The sequence below is a fragment of the Streptopelia decaocto genome (genome assembly GCF_964273445.1).
Source record: "Streptopelia decaocto genome assembly, chromosome: 5".
Classification (NCBI taxonomy): domain Eukaryota; kingdom Metazoa; phylum Chordata; class Aves; order Columbiformes; family Columbidae; genus Streptopelia; species Streptopelia decaocto.
The window spans coordinates 18,485,874-18,507,592 of NC_138659.1; the positions used below are offsets into that span (position 1 = coordinate 18,485,874).

At 34.8% G+C, this 21,719-nt stretch overlaps 1 protein-coding gene across 5 annotated transcripts in view; it reads right to left on the reverse strand.

Moving 5' to 3' along the window:
* Window positions 1–21,719, reverse strand: part of DENND1B (DENN domain containing 1B) — a 156,106-nt gene that overhangs the window by 20,889 nt on the left and 113,498 nt on the right. For all 5 annotated transcript variants that reach the window (XM_082052745.1, XM_082052746.1, XM_082052743.1 and 2 more), the window contains 6 exons: window positions 17,261–17,362; window positions 11,084–11,174; window positions 7,573–7,613; window positions 6,687–6,755; window positions 4,183–4,239; window positions 3,265–3,375 (listed from right to left, as the gene is read on the reverse strand). In XM_082052745.1, the coding sequence (XP_081908871.1) occupies window positions 3,265–3,375; window positions 4,183–4,239; window positions 6,687–6,755; window positions 7,573–7,613; window positions 11,084–11,174; window positions 17,261–17,362 (471 nt within the window). The remainder of the gene's footprint in view (window positions 1–3,264; window positions 3,376–4,182; window positions 4,240–6,686; window positions 6,756–7,572; window positions 7,614–11,083; window positions 11,175–17,260; window positions 17,363–21,719) is intronic.

The following is a 21,719-nucleotide window of genomic DNA, read 5'->3' on the forward strand; positions in this document are numbered from 1 at the left end:
GTTTTAGGAAAGATTTTCAAAATGCAAATAATAGGAGAGCAAGCTGATCACTACAGTTTGCAATAACACATTTAATTATTTATCCTCCAATTAGCTTTTGACAGCTATTTTACATGCTATAATTTGTTTTGATTTATTGTTAATTTTTTTAAAGTCTATTGCTGATCTGGCAAAAGAATATAATAAAACCACTATGACAGCAGTGATAAAGCTTAGTAAATATTCACTGTTAAAAGCAGCTCTGCACTGTGACCAGCGCTGATATTCTCCCTGGGCCAAACTGGCCTTGTTTTCAATAAAACCAGAGAAGTATCCTCTCCCCTGAGCCCTGTTAGGCTGAGGCTGCAGTTGGAACTGTCATCTTCACACAAAAGCAAAGGGGTTGGGTTTTACAAATGCAAAGCCTAATTGGGAGATCTTCATGGCTGTACTCTTGACATTTATTAAAGCCTCATCAACAAAACAGGAAATAACCGTACTAATTAGCAGGCCCACATACAAAATACTATTTGTTGGGGTAAAGGCAGATTCACTTCCTATTGTAAAGGAAACATCCTCCCAGACCCCAAAAGCCTGTTATGAACCAATTATTAAAATGATCTTTTATAGTGATGCAAACTTTCATATCATATGTAATGTTTTGAAATAAATGTTTTACAGCATCTCAGGTAACTATTAGTTACTATGTATGTTTAACTGTTTCCAAGAAGTGACGAATGAAAATCTCAATGCATGCATCTAACATGATATAAATATAGCACCAAATTCATTATACTTAAAAGGTTTTAAATGTTTCAGTATAGAAGATATAGTAATAAAGTGCAGAAGTGCCTCTTGTTTGCAAGCAAAATCACCATTAAAAGCAATCACTCTCTTTTGTTTGTTTTTTGTTTAGGATTTGGGGGGATATTCAAATACACTTACTTCAAATATACATCAAAGTGCATGAACTGCACGTTAGCACTATGCTTATACTGCTATAGGCACTCATAGGCACCATTTTAGAAATCTGGATGGAAAGGCTCATTTGCAGGATAAAGAGTTAAAGAAAAAAAGGATTAAACCTGACAATAGCAATCTGTGAAATTCACTTCTTTTAAATGGCAGATTCAGTAGTAGATCTCATACACATGCACTTGTGAATAAAAATGCATATTTTTATTTGGACGTAAAGTTTAAAATCACCAATTATTCATAAAGAACTTGTATTTATGTTACCTTATTAAAATACTTACCAAGAACAAAAATAAAAACAAGAGTAGCAACATTAGACTATTATTTTCTACAAATATTCTGGTTTGATTTCTTTTGTAGAGGAGGAAAAAGTGGGAACTGTGAGAGGTGAAGGAAACTGTGGGGTTCTTAGGGAGCGATCACCATTTGCTCCTTATGCCCATGGGGCTCCCATGGCACTGGGGACAAGATCTGGGGAGAAGACAAGGGACCTGCAGTTTGCAGTGGGGCAAAAACGTGGGGCTTTTATTCAACAGCTTCGCTAGCAAACAAACCCTGTATCCATAGATTTGGATGCATGTGTGTGTATACATACATAAACATGCACGTGCAAAAACATGGACCGACAGGCACTCCCCCTGCCCTGTTTTCAAAACTGAAAGATGACTGGTGGAAACAGCCATAATGATATTAAAGGATTTTGCAGTACATGGCTGTATGGACACAAGAACACAGAAGCTATATTGTTCTGTCCAAACATGGGCCTTCAAAAGAAATGTTTAATTGTGCCAAGGTGAACTATATTCCTTTGTATCCTTACACTCCTGTGTCTAGCAGTAGGCAGCACTACCATCTCAGTACAGTATGGCAGATTTCTTTAATAAAAGCAGTCTATAAAAATTCACTGTCTACAAGAGTAGATTTGTGTTATGTATTTACACAGATACATATAATTGTAGATTCACCTACACTAATCTGTGAATGTTTGGCTTATAAAGCATTAAAAGCTTTTAGTACCTCACATTATCAAGTTATTTTGGTGCTGTATATTAAAATGACAGTTATCTATTAGAAACAAATATTTTAAGAAACATTCATCTTATTATCATTAGAGGTGTATATTCATACATTTAGAATTGTCTACCTTCTCTTCTGATACTCAGTGAAGAAAATCTACTGTACACAAGCTCCTGAAAGAATGCAGGCACCACAGCTGTCTGTATATAAAACTATACTGAAGGCACACAGTTTATATCATTGGCTTTGTGAGATCATGAAAACATGTACAAAGTAAAATCTGCCAAAATAATTAAAGAAGAAAGTCTTCATATTATTTATAAACCTATTAAGAGTAATGACTTAATACTAATATACCATTTCAGCGTTATTTAGCAATAATTTGCATCTGTTCTATGTTAAATTTTACAAACTTTATATTTATTACAGATAACTAATTCAAAATCAAATTGATTAAATTGACAATTCAGATTTTTTTACTGCAATATCTAAAGTAAAAAACTGAATGCTGTTAGATCATCTGGACTGAATTTGCATACTTAATTCTCATATGAGTAAGAGATACGCATTAAAAATCGATACATAAACATTAATTATATCTATTAAAAATATGCAATAACAATATAGTGTAAAAATATACACCCACACACTAAAATATGTACAGATGCAGGCATTTATTCCCAGAAACAACTGTTACAAAAACTATTTTATTGTTATCTTTGAAACAAAACTGTCAAAATGAATCCACAGACATTAAAACACTGGTGAAAGTTGAGACACAACACCTGTTACTTCAAATGAAAACTAGAAAGCATTGGAGAATAGAAGGACAAGAGATTGGCACTGTATTAACTCCCTGACTTATTAATAATATAAATCATAGCTATCTGAGCAAGGTTAAAGGCCATATGCTTGCCAAATACATTTATTAGAAATACAAAATTATTGCGCCTCACTACAAAAACCTAAAAGATAGCTTAACACAGACCTGTGAATAAACCAGAGTGTATTTGCTGTGAGAAGGCTTTATCAAAAATAGTGTTTGAGAATTAAATCTCAGATCCATACTTATAAATCCCCTGTTTTTTCCCCTCTCAACAGGGATGAAATACAAGTAGCATTTTTCCTCCATTCAAACAGTATAGCAGCATTTCTAGAAATGCAGCTTTTTAATCACGCTATTTAAACACAGACAGTAAAACAATCTTAATCAGATTCACTGATGAGTTGCTGTAAGTGGCAAACAATTTGTCATATGTATGTGTATCAGAACACAAGTTTCAGGTGCCTTACCTGTGCCAGTCTTCGTTTTTCTGAGTTTGCTCTTTTCTCATAATGCAACGTGTAGACAGGAGCAATCTGTCCGCGACCAGCGCTGCAAGTTCCACATTCTTCCTCACTCTCCTACGCAACAAAACAGATTCAAATTCCTTTATTTATAATCATTATCTGCAAACGTACCCTCCATATTATGCATGCAGAATGCATTCAAAATTATCTTGCCACAATCTATTACTGTCATGAAAATACCATCTGTAGTAAGAAAAACAAATTTAGCTTTTAAAGAAGCTGAATTATCAACATTGTCATTTAAAAGATGAATTGTTCAAATGTCTAGGAAATATTTTTGAAAGTTTTCTTAAAATTTCATAAAATATATCTAAAAAATGATTCCTTCTCCGTACAGAAAATCTGAAGTGGAAACAAAATTTTCAATGGGAAAAGCAGCTGCAAAATACCTAAAACATCTTTTCTGCTATTTCTGCAATGCTGCTTTTGCAAAATGAAACTCTGTCTTCATTTTTAAACATTGCCATTGTTCACATATCTTATGAAACCAGAAAGGACAACTACACCTTCTGAAACACATTATACTGTAAGACTCTCCCATCTCAAATTCTCAGCTTGAAGCAAAGGCTTCGATTGTGATATCAAAGCAATCAACTTTATGAAAACATACATCCTGTTAATGTACCTTTGAAGACCTCTGTTGTTTTATGATAAAATATGCAAACAATAAAGAGATTATTCAGTGGATGCATAGAATGACAGATAGTTGCCAGAGGGCTCGTTATGAAAAATCTATTGTTGAACAAAGGGCTAAGCATATTTCAAAAGTCACTAAAAACACAAAGCTCATGTGATTTGTAAAGTATAAGCTTCAAACTGATACAGGAAGCAATGTAAGAAAGTAAAAAGTGTACTACGTACCTTGTGTTTTAACTTACTCTTCACTTCTCTTATTCCTTGCCTTGCCTGATTTTTTGCCTAGAAAAATAAAAGGACTTAAGTAGATCTGCGAGACATTGGCTGTAATCATGGAACATGCTTCATGATGCCATTCTTTACCAATTTTTTTAAACACCTGGTGATATATAGAAAGGCAATAACCTTTATCACAGATTTCATACATGTACTGTCAGTATATTTTATGTATTCATACTTCGCTTGTATATTTAAGGATTTTTTTCACTACGCGCATGGCAATGCTGTGAAAACATACATACTCAAAAATTCTCCAGTATTACTAAGGATGGGCTAAAAACAGTCATATATATCACTCCTTTATTTGAAATGGCCCTTTAAATTTGAAAGGGTATTTTAGCAGTAAGGCATGTTGGAAAAATGTTCAGATTTTCAAGATGACTGCTACAGTGTTCCAGTCTGGCAACTTGCAGGACAACATCAATCTTAAGAGAAATGAAGTGATTTCATATGCAGATGGAGATTTTGCCCAGTGTTGCTGAACAGTGTCGTGCTGCTATTTAGGGGAGAATTCTGTGTGTATTAAAATAGGCAGCCAAGGATCACTGTTGCATAGAAAACAGCCAAGAATGTTCTTCAATAGAGAAATGAATTATCAATACAGAATACCATATATTTATGCTAAAAAACATTAAAAAGAGAGGCGGGGGGTAGGGGGAGGAGAAGTAGAAGAAAAGATGGGTAAAGACTACACCAAAAACCCTAACCCTAATAGAAGAAAAGGTATCTTTCTCATATGAATACAGGAAAAAACAGGGAAGTTTTCAAGGTTGTCTTGAAAATATGACTTTTAAAAATGTATTCAAGGGCATATATATGTGAAAACCATCTATTTTTCTATGGCTTTCTGTACATGGAAATTCAGAAAAAGAAAACCATTTTCTTGAATCAAGAGGTCAGAAGAGTCTTTTTGATCCTTAAATCACAGATCTATAAGCTCAATAACAGCACAATGGGGTGCCATGTAGCAGATGCGAACCTGAAAGCCACTTTAAACTTTCCAGACCACGCTCAGAGCATTTGAATTTTGGAATGCTTTGTTCTAACTCTGAGGGATGGTACCAAGCACCTAACTCAAGGTTACCAACAAGTTATCTAGCAATTAAGAAATTCATATTTCATTTCTCTAGTTGTAAGCTCCATAAAGGGCAAGAGCATATGACATTAAACAGGGTATAAATATGAATACCTTATACACACATATCATCAGAAAATTTACCAGTGTTTCCTGGCATACGCAGAAGTTGACTTTGAAGAACCTTTATTATCAAGGACATAATTATAAAAATTGAAGCCTGGGAGAAGATCATGTAACCACAGTCTAAGCTAGCACAAACTGAAAAAGAATAATTTGCAGATAACCTGTTAATGAACCATTTTTTAAATTATAAATGAGTCCATGAATATGAAATATATTTAATTTATTTACCTGTTTCTCTCCACAACTGCTGTGTTTTTCAATTGATGTAAGATGAAAAATTCTGTTTGAAAACTTTACTTAAAATACACTAGCTTAGACTGATGTACTGATTTATTCAGGACTGCTTATTATGCTTCCAACTAGTGAAACACTTGGAAAAGCAAAAAGGAAGCCCAAAGTATTTTACCATATATTAAAAACGCGACCTTAAAATACTTCCCACTTCATTTTACGGTATTGCTGTTTTTCCACGCTGCATAATACTGCATAATTTCACATGCTTTTCTGGTTAGGCAGTCTTTGAAAACAACATCTTTTAAGCTCAGAAGTATAAGCATTAAATCCAGTTAAACATGAGTATTCTAGTATCATCTTTAAAAGAGCAGATGACAGAAAAGACTTGCTGGACAGATTAGTGATGCTTTATCACATCTTTTCAATAGTGTAGCACTTGGTGCCCAAGTGAAATTGCATCTGTGTGAGCCAGGACTCCATTTGTCCAGCACAAACTTTAACTCTTCCGAATAGAGATCTCTACATCACATTAACACTATGTACTACATAACTATATGCTATAACACTATATTTATATTACATATAAATGTAACAGTTACAAAAAGTTTTATGCTCATTAACTTTGCAATGCCTGTGTTGTGATATGGGACCTTAGTGCAAATGAGAATTTCCATTTTCATATTATAATCATGCCATCACCAGATTAGGAAGAGTTTATAGTTGTGTATCAAATATATAAATTATATGCAAATAAGTTTCTAGGATGTATCATGATTGAAGCAAAAAGAGCACACTGATGTTTTGAAAGTGTCTATCGTTATGCACAAGCTACCTGGAAGTCTCTGTATCAACTCTAAATCCTAGTGTTAGATAAGCAAACTAAGCTAAAACCATTCTATGCTTTTCTGCAATACATTTATAAAATACTTAGGTTTTTAGGCATTCAGGAAATATAAGAGGTTGTAGGAAGTTGCGGCATTTTTATGTATTATTTATTTGAAATAGATGATCTTACAAATTTATATGCTGTTTTCACAGCCGGAGTGGCTTTGGTCATTGCTGTGTTGATCAGTGCACCGCCTTTCTGAAATATACAAAAAACATTTTCAGTAACATTTCATTGTAAGTCAAACCTTAAGACAACAGCAAGGAAAAATAAACAGTGTGCTGTAAAAAATAATCTTCCTTTTAAGTCAGTAAGAATAACCACAGCTGTGTTTCCTCCCAACCTGCTGTCTGCAGCTACACAAGGGTTACAGGACATCACTATTGCAGCTGACACATTTATCAATGCATTCTAACAGAATGATGTATTTTCATTCTTCATTCATTGTTACTATTTCAAAATCAATTCTGAAGTTATGGTTATTTTTCATGTGTTCCTATCATATTTATTATGCAACTTAAAAATACTTTGACCTGACAGCAAGACCCATCTCGTTTAATCACACAAGGACCCTCTTAATCTAAAATAATATATTTTACTAATCTGGCAGAATAACAAGGTTACACCAAAGGTCTCTTCTGCTAGCAAAACTGCACAAATTCGTATTAAGGAAACTGCTATCTACGAGAAGTGATAAACTTCATATCAAATTGTACTGTCACACCTAATTCACAGTTATGGAATGTAACGTGATACAGAAAGCAGTGAAGTCCATGACTATATAGACAGAAAAACCCTGTGCATTTTGGCATTTGTTTTGTGCGTGGGACTTTTTTTTTTAAATCTTCAAGGAAAAAAAAATATACATATTGCATATACCATAGACATCTTCTTTATAATAGAATAAATATTTTCCTTGCAAATGTGTGAACTTTCACCATTTCATATATGTAAAGAAAAGGACAAAGATTTAAAGAACAGGATGGCCAGTATAATTACTTAACCAGGTTTATACCTTCACTGTATTCATCCACTGCTGATAAGATCTTGAATTTCCTGAAATAAAAATATAAAATGAAATAAAATCAAACATACATTCAACATTTAAAACGTTTCAATCCTCCTCACAGTCTGCATAAAAAATTCCCTTAGAAGATCGTTCATTAATTTCATTCTTCCCAGATACACAAGGAACCTGAAGACAAGAATATGTGTACAATAAGAAAAACAGACAAACAAACAAATACCCAGGTCTCTCTCATTTCATGTTTTCTGTTTTCTTTGTAAAACTATTTCTTTTTACCACACTGAGTTTTTTTGAGGATAGACTAAAACTACAATAGGTAACATATTGCTTAAAAGTCTATAAATAAAAACACCAACTCAAAAGAAAGAATGATATATAATGAACTCTGTTCAAGCATAATGATCCCACTGGGCAGACTTTCAAGTAAAAAATGGCATGGATTGCAGATGGTACCATGCCAAGGAAAAAGAACAAGAGAAAAGTCTAAGGACTATGGCACATCTATACACCCCTGTGATGGAAAAAATAATTTAAAATTATTAATTGTGTCTACTTTCTTTCACAAAGGAAAACCTCTAAAAGGCAAGTGAGAGCTACTCGCTTCTGTAGGACTACTGAGGACCATCATGTCCCTAAGCTGGCCATGAAGGACAGGGTTAAATTCAACCAAGCACTTGCTGAAGGAATGAGTGCTATTCCCAAAAGTGTTTCAGCTGAACATCAAATATTGGGTCCCCACTTCCTGAGAAAGTTTGAGACACATCTGTCACCTGAATGCTCTGGTACCATGAGCTGTTTCTAACCCCAGACCAGACATTCGTGTTGACAAGAATGCTGAAGATTCAAACAGAGAGTTAATCCATTTTGAAAGGGTCATACTGATACAGCCTTGACGTTACAGCCTTTTAATGGGAGTTCTCAAAACTTCTTAAGCTTTGCAATAATCAATTAGGCCTGGCTGAAATTCTTCCACTGGCTGGTGGAAAGCCAAAACAGTCTCCTAGAACACGCTGAAAATGAGCTGGCTCACTGTAAAAGGTATTCCTAAACTTCTCAATGAGGTGCAAGAACGGAGCTGTTGATACTCAGATCAGGCACTTTCACCCATTCCATGAGCTTGTTTACAAGCAATTTTGATACAGCCCAGCTCTCGGGAATAATGACACAAGTCAAAGCAATGCTTGCTTAGAAAGGAGAGAACCTGATGATCGTTATGGTCCTATTGCCAGTAAGAACATCAAAGAGTAATCTAAAGCAAAAATGACTAATTTTTTACTTCTTCCTTCTGGCTCCCTGGAACTGCTAGAGAAAGTAACATGCAAATAACATGTAGTAAGGTGAAATTTAACCATGCTGGTATGTCAATGAAATTTCAATGAACCACATGTACTTTCTCTAACATGACATTTCATAACTTCAAATTCTTATCAACAATATTAATTTATCATCTGGCTTGTGCTGTCCTTATCAGGGACTTCTTCCCCACCTCAGCTTTCTCTGTCTCAGCCTGTGACTTCAGCAGCTACCAGAGACAGTAAATGAGATCACAGAAAATCACCAAAAAGTTTAACTGTCTTATAGTTGTTAAGCGCAAAGTCAAACTGTAATGAAGATGGCTGACAAATTTCTTTTCACATACAGTCACAAGGAAAGGAGTTTTGAACACTTCAGTGGGGAAAAAAAAAAAAAAAATACATTTTATTCTCCGATTTCCAGATTAATTTTTGTGCTGTTTTAGTTATGCTCACATATGTGGAAAAATGCAAATTAAAAAAGAGATTACTTAAAGAAATATTTCCCATTTGATTCAGTAATATTTAAATTATACTCTCTATAGCTAAGAATATGTTCACCTGTCCTTTTAACAGCTTGTAGCTTACATTAACTTTCCGTGACTTTTCTGAAAGCTGGGTTTCACCCATTTTTTATAAACCTTGGGCTTCCTGATAAAGTTGATGGGAGTTAACTCTGCAAAGGAGATCATAGTTCTACCCCATTAGCATCACCAAATGTCACCTTCAATTGCATACATATTGTTAGCCCTGCACTTCATAACGATAATGAGACAGCAGTTATGTAAATACTGAATAAGTGCCCTGAGCAATTTGTCCACAACCTGGCAATACACAGCTTGTCTGACTTGAAAAGCAGGCAGGCAGGGCCAGCCGAGCATCCCCTCCTGCGCAGCACCAGGTGAGACAGCACAGCCCAGAAAGCAGCTTCATCCACCTTCTGGTGCAGCATTACAGCAGCCAGCAAACAAACTCTGAATTCTGACACCACCTAGCTGAAGACTGGATGCTCAGTGACTAAAATCTGTTTACAGAGCGGCATAAGTTACCCCTTAAAGGTAGAAAATACCTAAATCTCTGTATAAGTAACCACACTTTAATTGATTAAAAAAAAATTACGTGCTAGATCATAACAGAAGACACAGAGAGGCAGGAGAAGGCAGTGGAAATCTTGAGCAAAATGATTTATGTACTCTGAGCATAAAAATGGTATTTTACAGAAGGTGAAGATGGCTCTGCATGACTTGATGATTTCTCCATGGGGGCCAAATCCTTTCCCCTGTAAATGTGCCCATTTCAGGGCAGTCTTGCAGAGGAAGATGGTCTAAAGCTGCCACATGCAACTCAGTGGATTTGTTCAAATCATGTAACCTCCATTTACTGAGGAAGCTTCTGCACTACATAAAACAGCATTTGTGCTATCATGCACATTTTGAGCCAATATTTTGATAGCAAATATGATACCTCAAATAACAATACAGCTGCAATAAATGTCTAACAGGACAGCAATCAATAATCCTGTAATATTCAGCAATGGATTCAGCACACACTCTTCTATATGGGTTAACTTTTTAAGCTAGATAATGTGAAGTGTTACAACACTTGTCAGTGAACACAGCTGAGGAAAACAACACAAGGACTAATATTCTTATTTATGAAGAAGGTAAACTTCCACTGTTCTTTATGAGATTATAGAAGAACATTAAATATTTCCCTCTTTTTTAGAGTAACAGAGTTGATGGAGAAAACAAATTTCTTCAAAAATTCAGGAAATTACTCTGATTTCTTCACTGCAGAAATAATTAGATGTGAAAAAAGACGTGTTTATGGAAAACATAACTATCTAGAAAAAGTTCTGCAGCACAAATCTGAAAATTGCTTTACATACAATCTATCATGTTATGTAAACGTGCAGTTGAAAATGTAAATAACAGTCATATTTCATCATATATTGAAATCTAAGTATTATTTTACTGGATTTAAACAACATGTCTTCACCTAATATAATGACATAACTAGATGCATAATAGTATGTATCCCGCCAGTGATTTGTTGAAGGCTAAAACCTTTCCAAGAATGAAGGGATACAATGACGCAGTAATAAGATTAATAACTTCTATAATTTACAGGATGTCCTCAGAACATCATCATGTTGAACAGCTCCCAAAGAAGCATCATCAGTGAGTTCACCTAAATTAATTCTGTACCTCCACAAAAGCCTCCTGCTGTGATTTCTTCTTCAAAAGCATCAGAGAATCCTCTTCCTGCATTTAATTTTGATAGCCGACCATCAATAAACTGAAAAAAAAAAGGTCACACTTTGTTGGCCCCTCTGTTGCTAGACAGTGTTACAGTTTTCCATGTGTACATTATATAATGGAATATGGATATTCAAGACAACATATGGCTTATGGATTATATATTGCTTTTAGACAGATTTTGCAAGAGCGGTTGCAACTATGAGCAGCAGCAATATTGGAGTATTTTGTATATATCAAGTAAATTATATACCTTATGCAAAATTTACAAACAGATTTGTAAAATGTTATAGTCAGTGAAATTTCACATAATTTTGTTCACAAATATTTTAAATGGCTTTCAAGCTTTTCTCTGCTTTTCTAATGGCATAAAAATACATAATTTCCTTACAAATGGTAACTTCGATTTGCAGTCATAATCAAATGAAGATCATTGAGACACTTCCTGGTGTTCTGTCTTGAAATCCTGAGTTTACTTCACATCATCAACAACAGAACACAAACAAACCTCCCCGTGGTATCCCTTTCTGGGTATGAACCAAGGCAGAACTTGTGCATAGAAAGTACCTTTAGAACAACTGGAAATACTTTACCACATTCGGTTCAAAGAAACAACAGTCTATGATGTCTGCTTGAAAGCCACTGAAAGTGTACATGTTTTATGTGACTCTGTAAGGACAGTGTGTGGAAGGGAAATTGTAGCAAACCCATCCACACAGAAACAACAGAGGGAAACTGCGGGTTGGTGGTGACGGCAGGTTGGATTTGACTGGCAGCATGCACACTGCATTGAAGGGCATGTCATTCAAATGCATGGGAACGTGATGGGTGAAGTCCCCAAATAAAGTGAGGTACAATGCCAAGGCAGCCCCCCAAGAGCGTCTTGACCTGACTGAGCTCAGGGTTGACACCACTTTATTTTCAAGTTCCAACATGTTTGCCCTTTCCTTTTCTTGACCACTGACGTTAGTTGCAGCTACAGATGGACATTACAATAGCTATCCTTGTGCAGAGGTTATGGCTGCACAAGCACATGGATTTGCATCCGCATATAAGTGCATATAGAAATACTGAAATGATCCAAACATATAAAAAAAATCGTGACAATTAATGATTAAACCTTTCAGAAGGAATGAATACATTCCTTTCAAGAATTAATAGGCTTCAAAGAAGTACAACGAACACATTCTTAAAGGTCTAAAATTCTTTCCAGAAGCAATCCCTCCCTTTTTGTTTTGAAGAAGCTAACTCAAGTCGGAGAGATAAAGTGAGAAAGCACTTTTCCAATTATACACAGTTCATCTTCTAACAAGAATTATGAGTCACTGGTACTAAACAGCACATAGGAACTAACCAAAATTAATTATTTGGCTATATCATATTTTACCACAGATTATCCAAACAGTGTCAGGGACAATCTGATGCTTGTCAATGAACAGACTAGTGACATGAAACAAATTATTTTCTCAGAGTACAAGAATTCTGGCAGCAAGAATAAGGCAAGCAGAAGGATAACCAATTCTTTTTCTTTCTTGACTAAATTCCTTCTTATTTTTTCATTTTACTTCAAGTTGGCTGTTTTCCAAATAGGCTGGTTCATGGTCAGACCACTATGGGATCACTGGATTATTTCACAGTAAGAAAAAGAGATAAGAGCATCTTTAGCTACTGCTATAGAACCCCCCCTCCCCCCCCCCCCAACATCCCCCTCCTATCGCCAGCCTTTGAACTGTAAGACATTATCTCTTTACGGAAAGTTATGAATTCATTCCATACTATAAACTAACGTAAGATTTATAGACATACTCATCATTTGGTAAAATCCTATCAACAGAAGGCTGAGACACTGATTGAATTTTAGTTTTTAGAGGATCCTTCCAACTGAGTATTTAATGTAAATACTGACAAACAGAACCACTAGCAAAAATATATTGGAGACATTATTTAAAGGAAACGATAAGAGGTAGTAGAGGCAGTAGCAGTTATTACTTTTGAGCAATTTACTGTTAATGGATGCACTTAAATTACTACGTGAAAAGAATAGCATGTGGAATCACACATAGACTTCATGGTTTTCTCCTCACATTTTTCAAACCCACACTCTCTTAAAAAGTCTCGGTCTGCTATTTCAAGAAATGCACTCACTTTGAGATCCAGAGAGCCCCTGGCTGACTACTGCTTTCAATGAAAAACTAGTAATTCCAGTGCTAGTCTTGGATTTTAAGCTGACTAAAACCAGAACTACCACAATCCTTACATAAGTTTGAATTCTAAAACCAAACTATAGACTATATCCACTTCAGAAGATCTTGTTGCACAGGTGATAAAAGGTTGGGTGTGGGAGAGGAGAGATGATGTTTGTGAGCTAAATCCAATCATATATTTAGGCAGGAGTAAAAATTCCAAGTTAATTCACCCATTATTAAAAACAAAAAGTTAACAGAAGCAAAGAAAACATCATAAATGTGATTTCCACACAATAACAGATCAAGAGCTTGTAATAAGAGAGCTCAACTCATACAGCTTGTAAATGAAATCTGAAATTACCAGTAATTTTCAAAGACTTATGATTTTTCAAATCCTAATCCTGCATTCATCATTCAGTTAGCACTTTCCACCATTTTAGCAACAAATCCCAATAAATGTTGCCAATTACATTACTTATAAAACTACATTATTTAATGAGATGGTCTAGCATTAGGCTTCATGTTCGTTCTAAGAGTGAATTAATATTTTCCCTGGCCACTCATCAGAACTATTTGACGTGTAAGATGCAACTATTAATTGCTTCTGTTTGCAGCTTGAAATAAAGACTAGCTACGTTCCATGTTACCCTAAATAAAGGGGGGGTCTTTCTAAGACTCAGAAAAAGCTAACAAATAAATTGCGTATATAACGGTAGAAATACAAAAGATGTGGAAAAAAAAAAAGAGAGAGAAAAGAAGTAATGTAAGTATACAGATTAAGAGATCAAACATTTAAGTCGAAGAAAAATGGTCATATACAGAATAATCAAGAAATAAGAATATTTAATATATAAATAGCAGTCATTTAGTTTTAAATATTTTTAAAAACATTATTAAATATCCTAAATATTTAAGAATAATGATAACTGGAGTTTTTAAAATTAAATCTATTCAGGGCAGAAGACAGCTTGAGAAAACTAAAGCCAACAAATTGCAGGAAATTGAATTTCACACGTCACTGTGGTTGTGATCAGGGCATTTACCACGAATTACTTATAAGAATTCCTTGAAAATGTATCTTTTGCATGAAGACTTGGTGTGTTCTGCTTCAGAGAAATATAAACAGTCCTTTCAGCTTCCAAAAATGTGAAGTCATCAACCTGATTTAAAAGACATCTCCATAATTTATAAGACCAAGAGAATGGTTTGAGGCTAAAAGATAATCTAGGCACAGTCCTTGCCAAAAATATCCTGTCTCAGTTTTCAGTTAAGACGATGACGCTGGAGGGAACAAAAATTAAAATGAGATACAGAAATGGACTTTATAATACCTGAGGAATGAAACTCAAGGAAAAAAAAAACCTTGATTCACTTCTGTTACATGTTTCTAAGGAAACCAGCACATATATCTAGAAGCAAAAAAAAATTTATGACTCTACCAAGGTAAAGGAGCACAGTTGAAGTGAATAATAACAGTACTACTACTTAAAAAAAAAAGGTGGTAATAAGTACTGGTCTGTCAGTTTGCCTTTAACAACTTGATGAGGATTACAAATAGATTTGGCGGGGGGATGGTGGGAAATGGTAAATGAGTAAACAGAAAGATATCACATATCAAAACAGTGGTTCTCACGGAGTCTTTGACAATTAATTTTCCAGATAAAGGAAATGTAATTTATCTATACCACAGAAAAGCCTCTTGCATGTGCCTCAAATAGTAGTTCAGATGAAACAAAAGCAGAGTACCTGAGCAATACACCTGAACTTTAGGTTAGACCAGGACTGGCCCAGGAAGGAGCAGACAGCTTGTAATGAAGGAAAATGCCATCCGTCATGGTATTTAAGGATGTTTTGGGACTGACCCTGTTTACACGTTAGTTAATGTTTTTTGTACAAAAGACTGGCATGTGCCAATACAGTTGGGGATATTATTAATAAGAAGCACATCAAAATTAATAGGAAGCACATCAAAATGCAATACAAAATAAAAACAGATGATGTTGAACATGAAAATAATCTGAATGGGAGTAACACAAAGACTCAATTCCACAATTTATTCCAACAGTGATTTCCTGGTAATTTGGTGAAAAGTTACTACAGCTTCCTTCCAAAATTAACAGTGGCTAAATAAGAGGAATGAACATGTTTTAATGTAGGAGAAAGGGGGAAAAGACTAAAAACCTACAAAGAAAAGAGGACAGAGGAAAGATTTTATAAAATGGCACAAATATAGCTTGCTTGTCAGTTACAGCAAAAAAAAGGTTCATTTAAAGTACCCATTTTCTGCTTGCTCTAGGTTTAAGGCTGCTTCTAAGAACTATTTTCTACTTAACAGATTTCCCAAACAGAATAAAATATAGTTTAGGCTTTTTGAACACAAACAACTTTGAAAACAGCCCATTTGTCAGTGGCAAGAACTGGAGAAGATGCAGCTGGGCTAAGGATTAGCTCAAAAAGTGGGAGTAACCTTCGCAACAGAAAGTAGAGGAATGAAAAAGAATTATTACTACTACTAGTAAACCACACACATCATCAAAATTGTTACTATTTCCTAATCCTCTAAAATATACTATTTCCTTTAGTTGAAATAAAATTAAAACAAGCTATAAACAAACTGTAAACTGATTCTGTTTAATTGAACACATATTAAAATGTAATGGGTAAGCACAGAGCTATACGGACAAGCCCATTCATTTCAGTGGAGTTAAACCTTTTTCTTACAGCTCAAGATCTTGCTCTAGTAGTAGTAGTATGACAATTTGGAAACATTGCTTGTAGGCAGCTTTCTATTAAGAAAGTTTTACGCTAGCTTATTACACTGAGATACAGAAAACATAAGCAACACTGTTTACTCCATTACCTCTTTCCATTTCAATCATATGTGCTTCAAAAGGTTTTAGATTTCTTCTTTATTATTTTGTATTTTTATTGACATTTCGTTATTGTATAAAATAAAACACAGTAAAACTAAATTATCCCAAGTCTATGACCAGTGTTTCCTTATTTTTTTACAATTAAGAGAAACATTTTCACAGGACTTCTACAAACTATCATCCTTGCATAAATCTTCACTTTAGACACTAGCCTCTGATTAACACCAAATGTTTTCTGAAAATCAGAAGATACTACATATAATGAATTTTCCTTATCTATCATAGTAGTATATCTTCAAAGAAGTCCAGCAGATTATTTAAACGTGAACTCCCATGTCTCAATCATCCCAGGTATTTGCAGGCAAATGTATACTTTTATGAGTCTTCTCGTTTCATTCAGATTTTCCTAAAAATCTAGTAATAAGTTTCTTAATATCCTTTTGATGCAATGGAGTCATGTTATAAAAAGGAGGAAAAAAGAGAGTTACAGAATAAAAGTAAAGAAAAAAGTTCATTTCAAAGACTATAATAAAACTATTACTGAGCTGTGCCAGATATTCGACAATTTGTTCTCTGTTAGTTCAAAATCTGTACTATCAGCTAGAAAATTCATCAGGCCACCCCCATGGCTTGGGTTTGTAACATTCTCTGTGCACATACTTCAAAACCTCTAGCAGTGAAAACTGCAATTACAGTACAAATCCAATCTTTAAAGAAAACTATGTTGTTTAGGTTCTTTGGTCATGAGCCAAGAGAGTTGAAAATGAAGTTAAACCATCAAGCTGGGAGATGCATGGCTCTTCTTGTTTGGATGAGATGCTGACTGGCTCTGAAGAGATGCTGCACTGGCTCTGCAGCCTAGGGTTATTTTTTTGTTCAGCTTCCCCCCTGCTTTTTAACTATAACTGAAGAATTTAAAATGCAACAAAACTGGGATAACTGTATCCAAAGTATGTGTACTCATATTTTATCCCAGAGTTTCATAAACTGACAGAAAGGAAAACGTATTTAAATATAGGTATATTTAGAAGAAAATCATTAAACATGGGTTATATACCAACTCATACCTGTTTAAACAGTTGAAGATTAACAGCAGTTTCCAGGAACTGCTTAGTAGTACTGGAACGATGCTTCACAAAACTACTCTCACAGAAAGTTATAGGCTCTCCCTAAAAAATTTAAACAGAAAAGGTTAGATGATAACCAGTGTATAAAAAATACGTTGATTTATTTAAAATTCCCCATTATAAATTTGTTTCTTAACAGTCAATACATACAAATATTCCCTTTGAAGCAATCTTGATAAACATGCATCCAATTAAAGAGACATAGACCACAACAAAAAGAGCCCCAAATCTTCACACAACATTTAAATAATTCTCAAAATACATGTTGCAATTGAACCCCTGGTTTATGAAGTCAGTCCACAAAATATATGTTGCAAGGAAAATATAAGTGGTTCACATTACTTTTATAGCATCCTTCAAGAAAAATGTCACGGAAGTGGTTCAAATTTTCAGGAAGAGCAGGTCCACTGATTCAAATAATTCAACACACATTATTGTTCAGCATTACTCTGATTCTCTGACATGCTAAGCCAGCAATACGAGCAAAGCGAAACTCTCAGTCCAAAAACGTATATCTGCGTCAAATTATTTTTATATTTATTATACCAAAACATGAGAAGATCGATAAATATACTGCTGACTTAACAGGTAATTATTGAAATCCGTGTCTATTTTATTTTTACACAAAATAAAAGCTGCAAAGTTTTAGGAATATTTTATGGAGAAAGTCTGAATAGATGAGATTAATATTTAATACAATAAAATGTATTTACCCAACATGGAAAAAAAATGTATAGCCTATAGTTACCAAAAACCCTATACAAAACCACTTTGATGATGAAAGAAGATAAAGTAGTATTCAATGAAAACAAAGTGTTACTTGAAAAAATTATTACTGAAAGCTGCACTAATTTAAACCCAAAAGATGCTAAGTAAGATTCTTTATAAACCATGAAATTAACTCCTTTGTTATTCCCTAATTTCATTTAAAATTTGCTGTCTTCAGTGTGCATAAAGTACTGGATGTTTCTGATGAGCATTCTCTCTAATTCAGTTATTCTTGTCAATACTTTGTAATAATTACTTGAAGTTGTTTGACTTAACTGATAAGTAACAGGTACATTACAAAGCTTGTGTAGTGACCAAGGTACCTGAACTGATTTCATACTAAAGCCAAAAGGCCTCTCACCCAAGCTTACATGACCAAACTACCAGGTTACAAAACAACTGCCTAAGGTCTCAAAGACAGAAAATTTTGAATCCAACAAAATGCCACACCAAAATCTGCCACAGAATATTTTACTACCCAAAAGCTACACATACAGTGCAGTCCCACAGCAGAATAAAAGACACCTCAGCCATCCAAAAGAAAAATGATGAGAGACGGCTGCTACACTGCTCTTCACAACAGCTCCAACTGCTAGCCACTTTAAAGACAAATTTATTCATGCCCCTGCCAACCACAGGTTTCTGCTCCCAGCCCTGTTTAATTTAACCACAAACAGTACTTCCCGCATTTCCCTATCGTACCTAATTCCCTTTTGTACCCACTTGCCTTTCGTACCCCTGGCTGTGCAGTTATGTGCTTCCAGAATATCACAAAGTGCATGTGCATAGCTGAGTGTGGTGAAGTGGCTCTAAATAATTTTCCACTGCTCTTTACACCTTGCACTTCGTTTTCAAATTGTTCAAGCATGATGCAGGGAAATGTAGTAAAAACACTGTAATGCTATTTTAAAATCATATTCTTATAGCATCAAAAGCTTCCCTCTTTTGAAGTCTCCCTTTTAAGAGTTCCAACCCTACTCAGCAAAGTGCTTAAGTTCATGTTTAACTTGGTTTTAAGTTTTACATCCTTCTTAAGGAGCCTCTGATTTTAGAAAAGAAACCTCACTGGAAGAACTAGAAGCTATACATTTATCGAATACAAATCTCCATTCACAGAGTAGCTGGAATGCTGTGATGTGCAAACGCATCTCAGTACAGCAGGTAGCACCGTGTCAATCACATCTCCGGGAGGAGCATCTAAGTTACCCCACCTACTACCTATCCCAATACAACTGGTGGGCACGATGCACACGCAGGACATGCTGGGTCTGTCACACAGCTTGGAATGTTTGCGGTACTTCAAATAGCACTGCCTTCCTGACCCACTTTGCATTAGCTATTCTTGAGCTCCTAAAGACTCTTGTCTTTAGAAGATGACCCCAAGCTACTTAGCAAATTCGTAGTGCATCAAAACAAATGGAATCGTCTCCATGAGACATGGTGGTACAAGACACAGTGTTCCTCAGGGCAGACTCTCTTCTCAGTTCTGTCGTTCTTCCAAAAAATCTAAAGGCAGCAGACTCTAACAACTCCTTATTTATATATTTATATTTTGTTGTTGTTACACAAAGAAATGATTTCTGGAAATACGAAGTCTTTGTGGGAGTGCAGAACTGCCTAGATGATAGCTCAAGACATACTATGAAACATGGAATTTAGAACCAGAGAGAAAATCATATTTTCCAAATACACTATTCAGAAAAAATATAACCTAAGCTACACCTCCACTGCCACTTTCCCAATTGTCTTATATAAGATGAAAGAGAAAGGGAGAGGTTATCTCCCAGCAGCAGAGAAGGCAGGCGTGCTTGCTCTCCCTTCACATCAGCCTGCGAAGAATTTTATTTGATGGCACTTCTCCTGCCTGAGCTGTGGAACAGAACACCAGGAAATAGTGGTTCAACACACAGCTGTAGTGCCTGGCTGTAATATTTTCCCAAATACTTTCTCTTAATCACCGGATACTTCAGATACTTGCTAAGCACTCATGCATTGGTGCGTCTGCTCCCTTATCAGTACAGTTCAGAGACAGAATAACCAAAGCTATTCCTTAGCTGAAAATTTATTTAGATTTATAAAGAGTTCACATCCAAAAGTTATCTACGTTATTTGAACCTACTGATAGCAAGGTTGCTTTAAAAAATTTGAGTAGGTTTAAAGCTCCTAGCTGTTCGGCACATGAAATGAGAAAATCTTTTGAAACCTGTGGAAATTCCACATTGAATTTTTCTCAGTGTATCTGCTGTAACTTTAGTGAAATTGCATTAAATCATAAATTAACTCCTAGCTTCTTTTATTTGTTCAAGGCTCTGAACAAGAAAATTGTTTTCCAAATACAACTTTTACAAATCTTCGAGATTATTACTGTAAACACAAAGTCTTTTGAAGTGCTATTTAAAAAATAAGTTATTGAATCAATATAAATAGAAATAGCTCTAAAAGTTTTCATACACAAAGCTCATAACATTCTCATTTCTGCAAATACAACTGGGTACCATTAGAAACTGAATTTTGGAGGAATGCTGCACTGATATTTAACTACTAGACCATCAAATGGCCCTTGTTGTATTGATCCACAATGTACTTTCAAAACAAGTTCAATCAAAACCCAGTGGGGACTCTATACTGAAAAGTAGGCAGCTAATACTCAGACCAAACAATCTCTGCCCAAACAAGATAACTGTCCTTTTAACAACAGTTGCTATAGAATTTTCTTCCCCTTTCATAGCTTGCCACACACAGTGGGAATTTCTTACTCTAAGCTACATTCACATTTTAAGCAACCTATTTATACAGACCTCAATGGAATGTGAAGACAGTGAGCTAAAACAGCATGATCATTTTAAAGGAAAAAATATCCAGATTAGAAAGCATGTGTGTGCCTTCTAAATCTAGTGATATTTAACTTGAACACAAAGTACAAACCTTTTAATTCTTTAATTCAGAAAATATTCATACCTTTCTAGATGAGATGACTCTTTGTACTATTCCTATAATTAATACTGTTTCATATGGTAACTCTCACTTATCAGATGAAGAGTATAAAGCAGGTAGGTATGGCCATAGCTTGTTTGGTTTTGTAAAATACATATATAAAAAACAAAAACAAAATAAAAGAAAAACACACACACATTTTTAAACATCATATTGGTTTTGATATTAAAATTCTCTTTTTAAAATCAAGGAAGCACAAAGCCGAAATTTCATCTGCTGTCACGACATTCAGAGATAAAGGCCAGGGGACAACAGAATATGACCTATAATTCTACTAGGAAGGTACCATTTAAAATTACAAACAAATTTCTGCATATTTTGCAAATTTCTTGCACTCTACCCAAAAAAAGATTCAGATGTGCTAATATTTCCTATAGTTATAATTAAACCCTACAACAGCTCCTATTAATACAATATCTATATTCAATCAAGGACTAACTATGGTCCTTAAGACAAACTAAACAATATAGTTTTCAAGATGTAAAATAAAATTCTCATGGAAGTCACAATGAATAGTCATAACAGATATTACAAGGGCTGGTTCTGGATTTAAACACAAACTATGTTCTGGCATTTCATTACTCTGTTTCTGTACCCTGCTGTACTTTTAATGCCTAACTCTTGGAGGAAAGGTGAA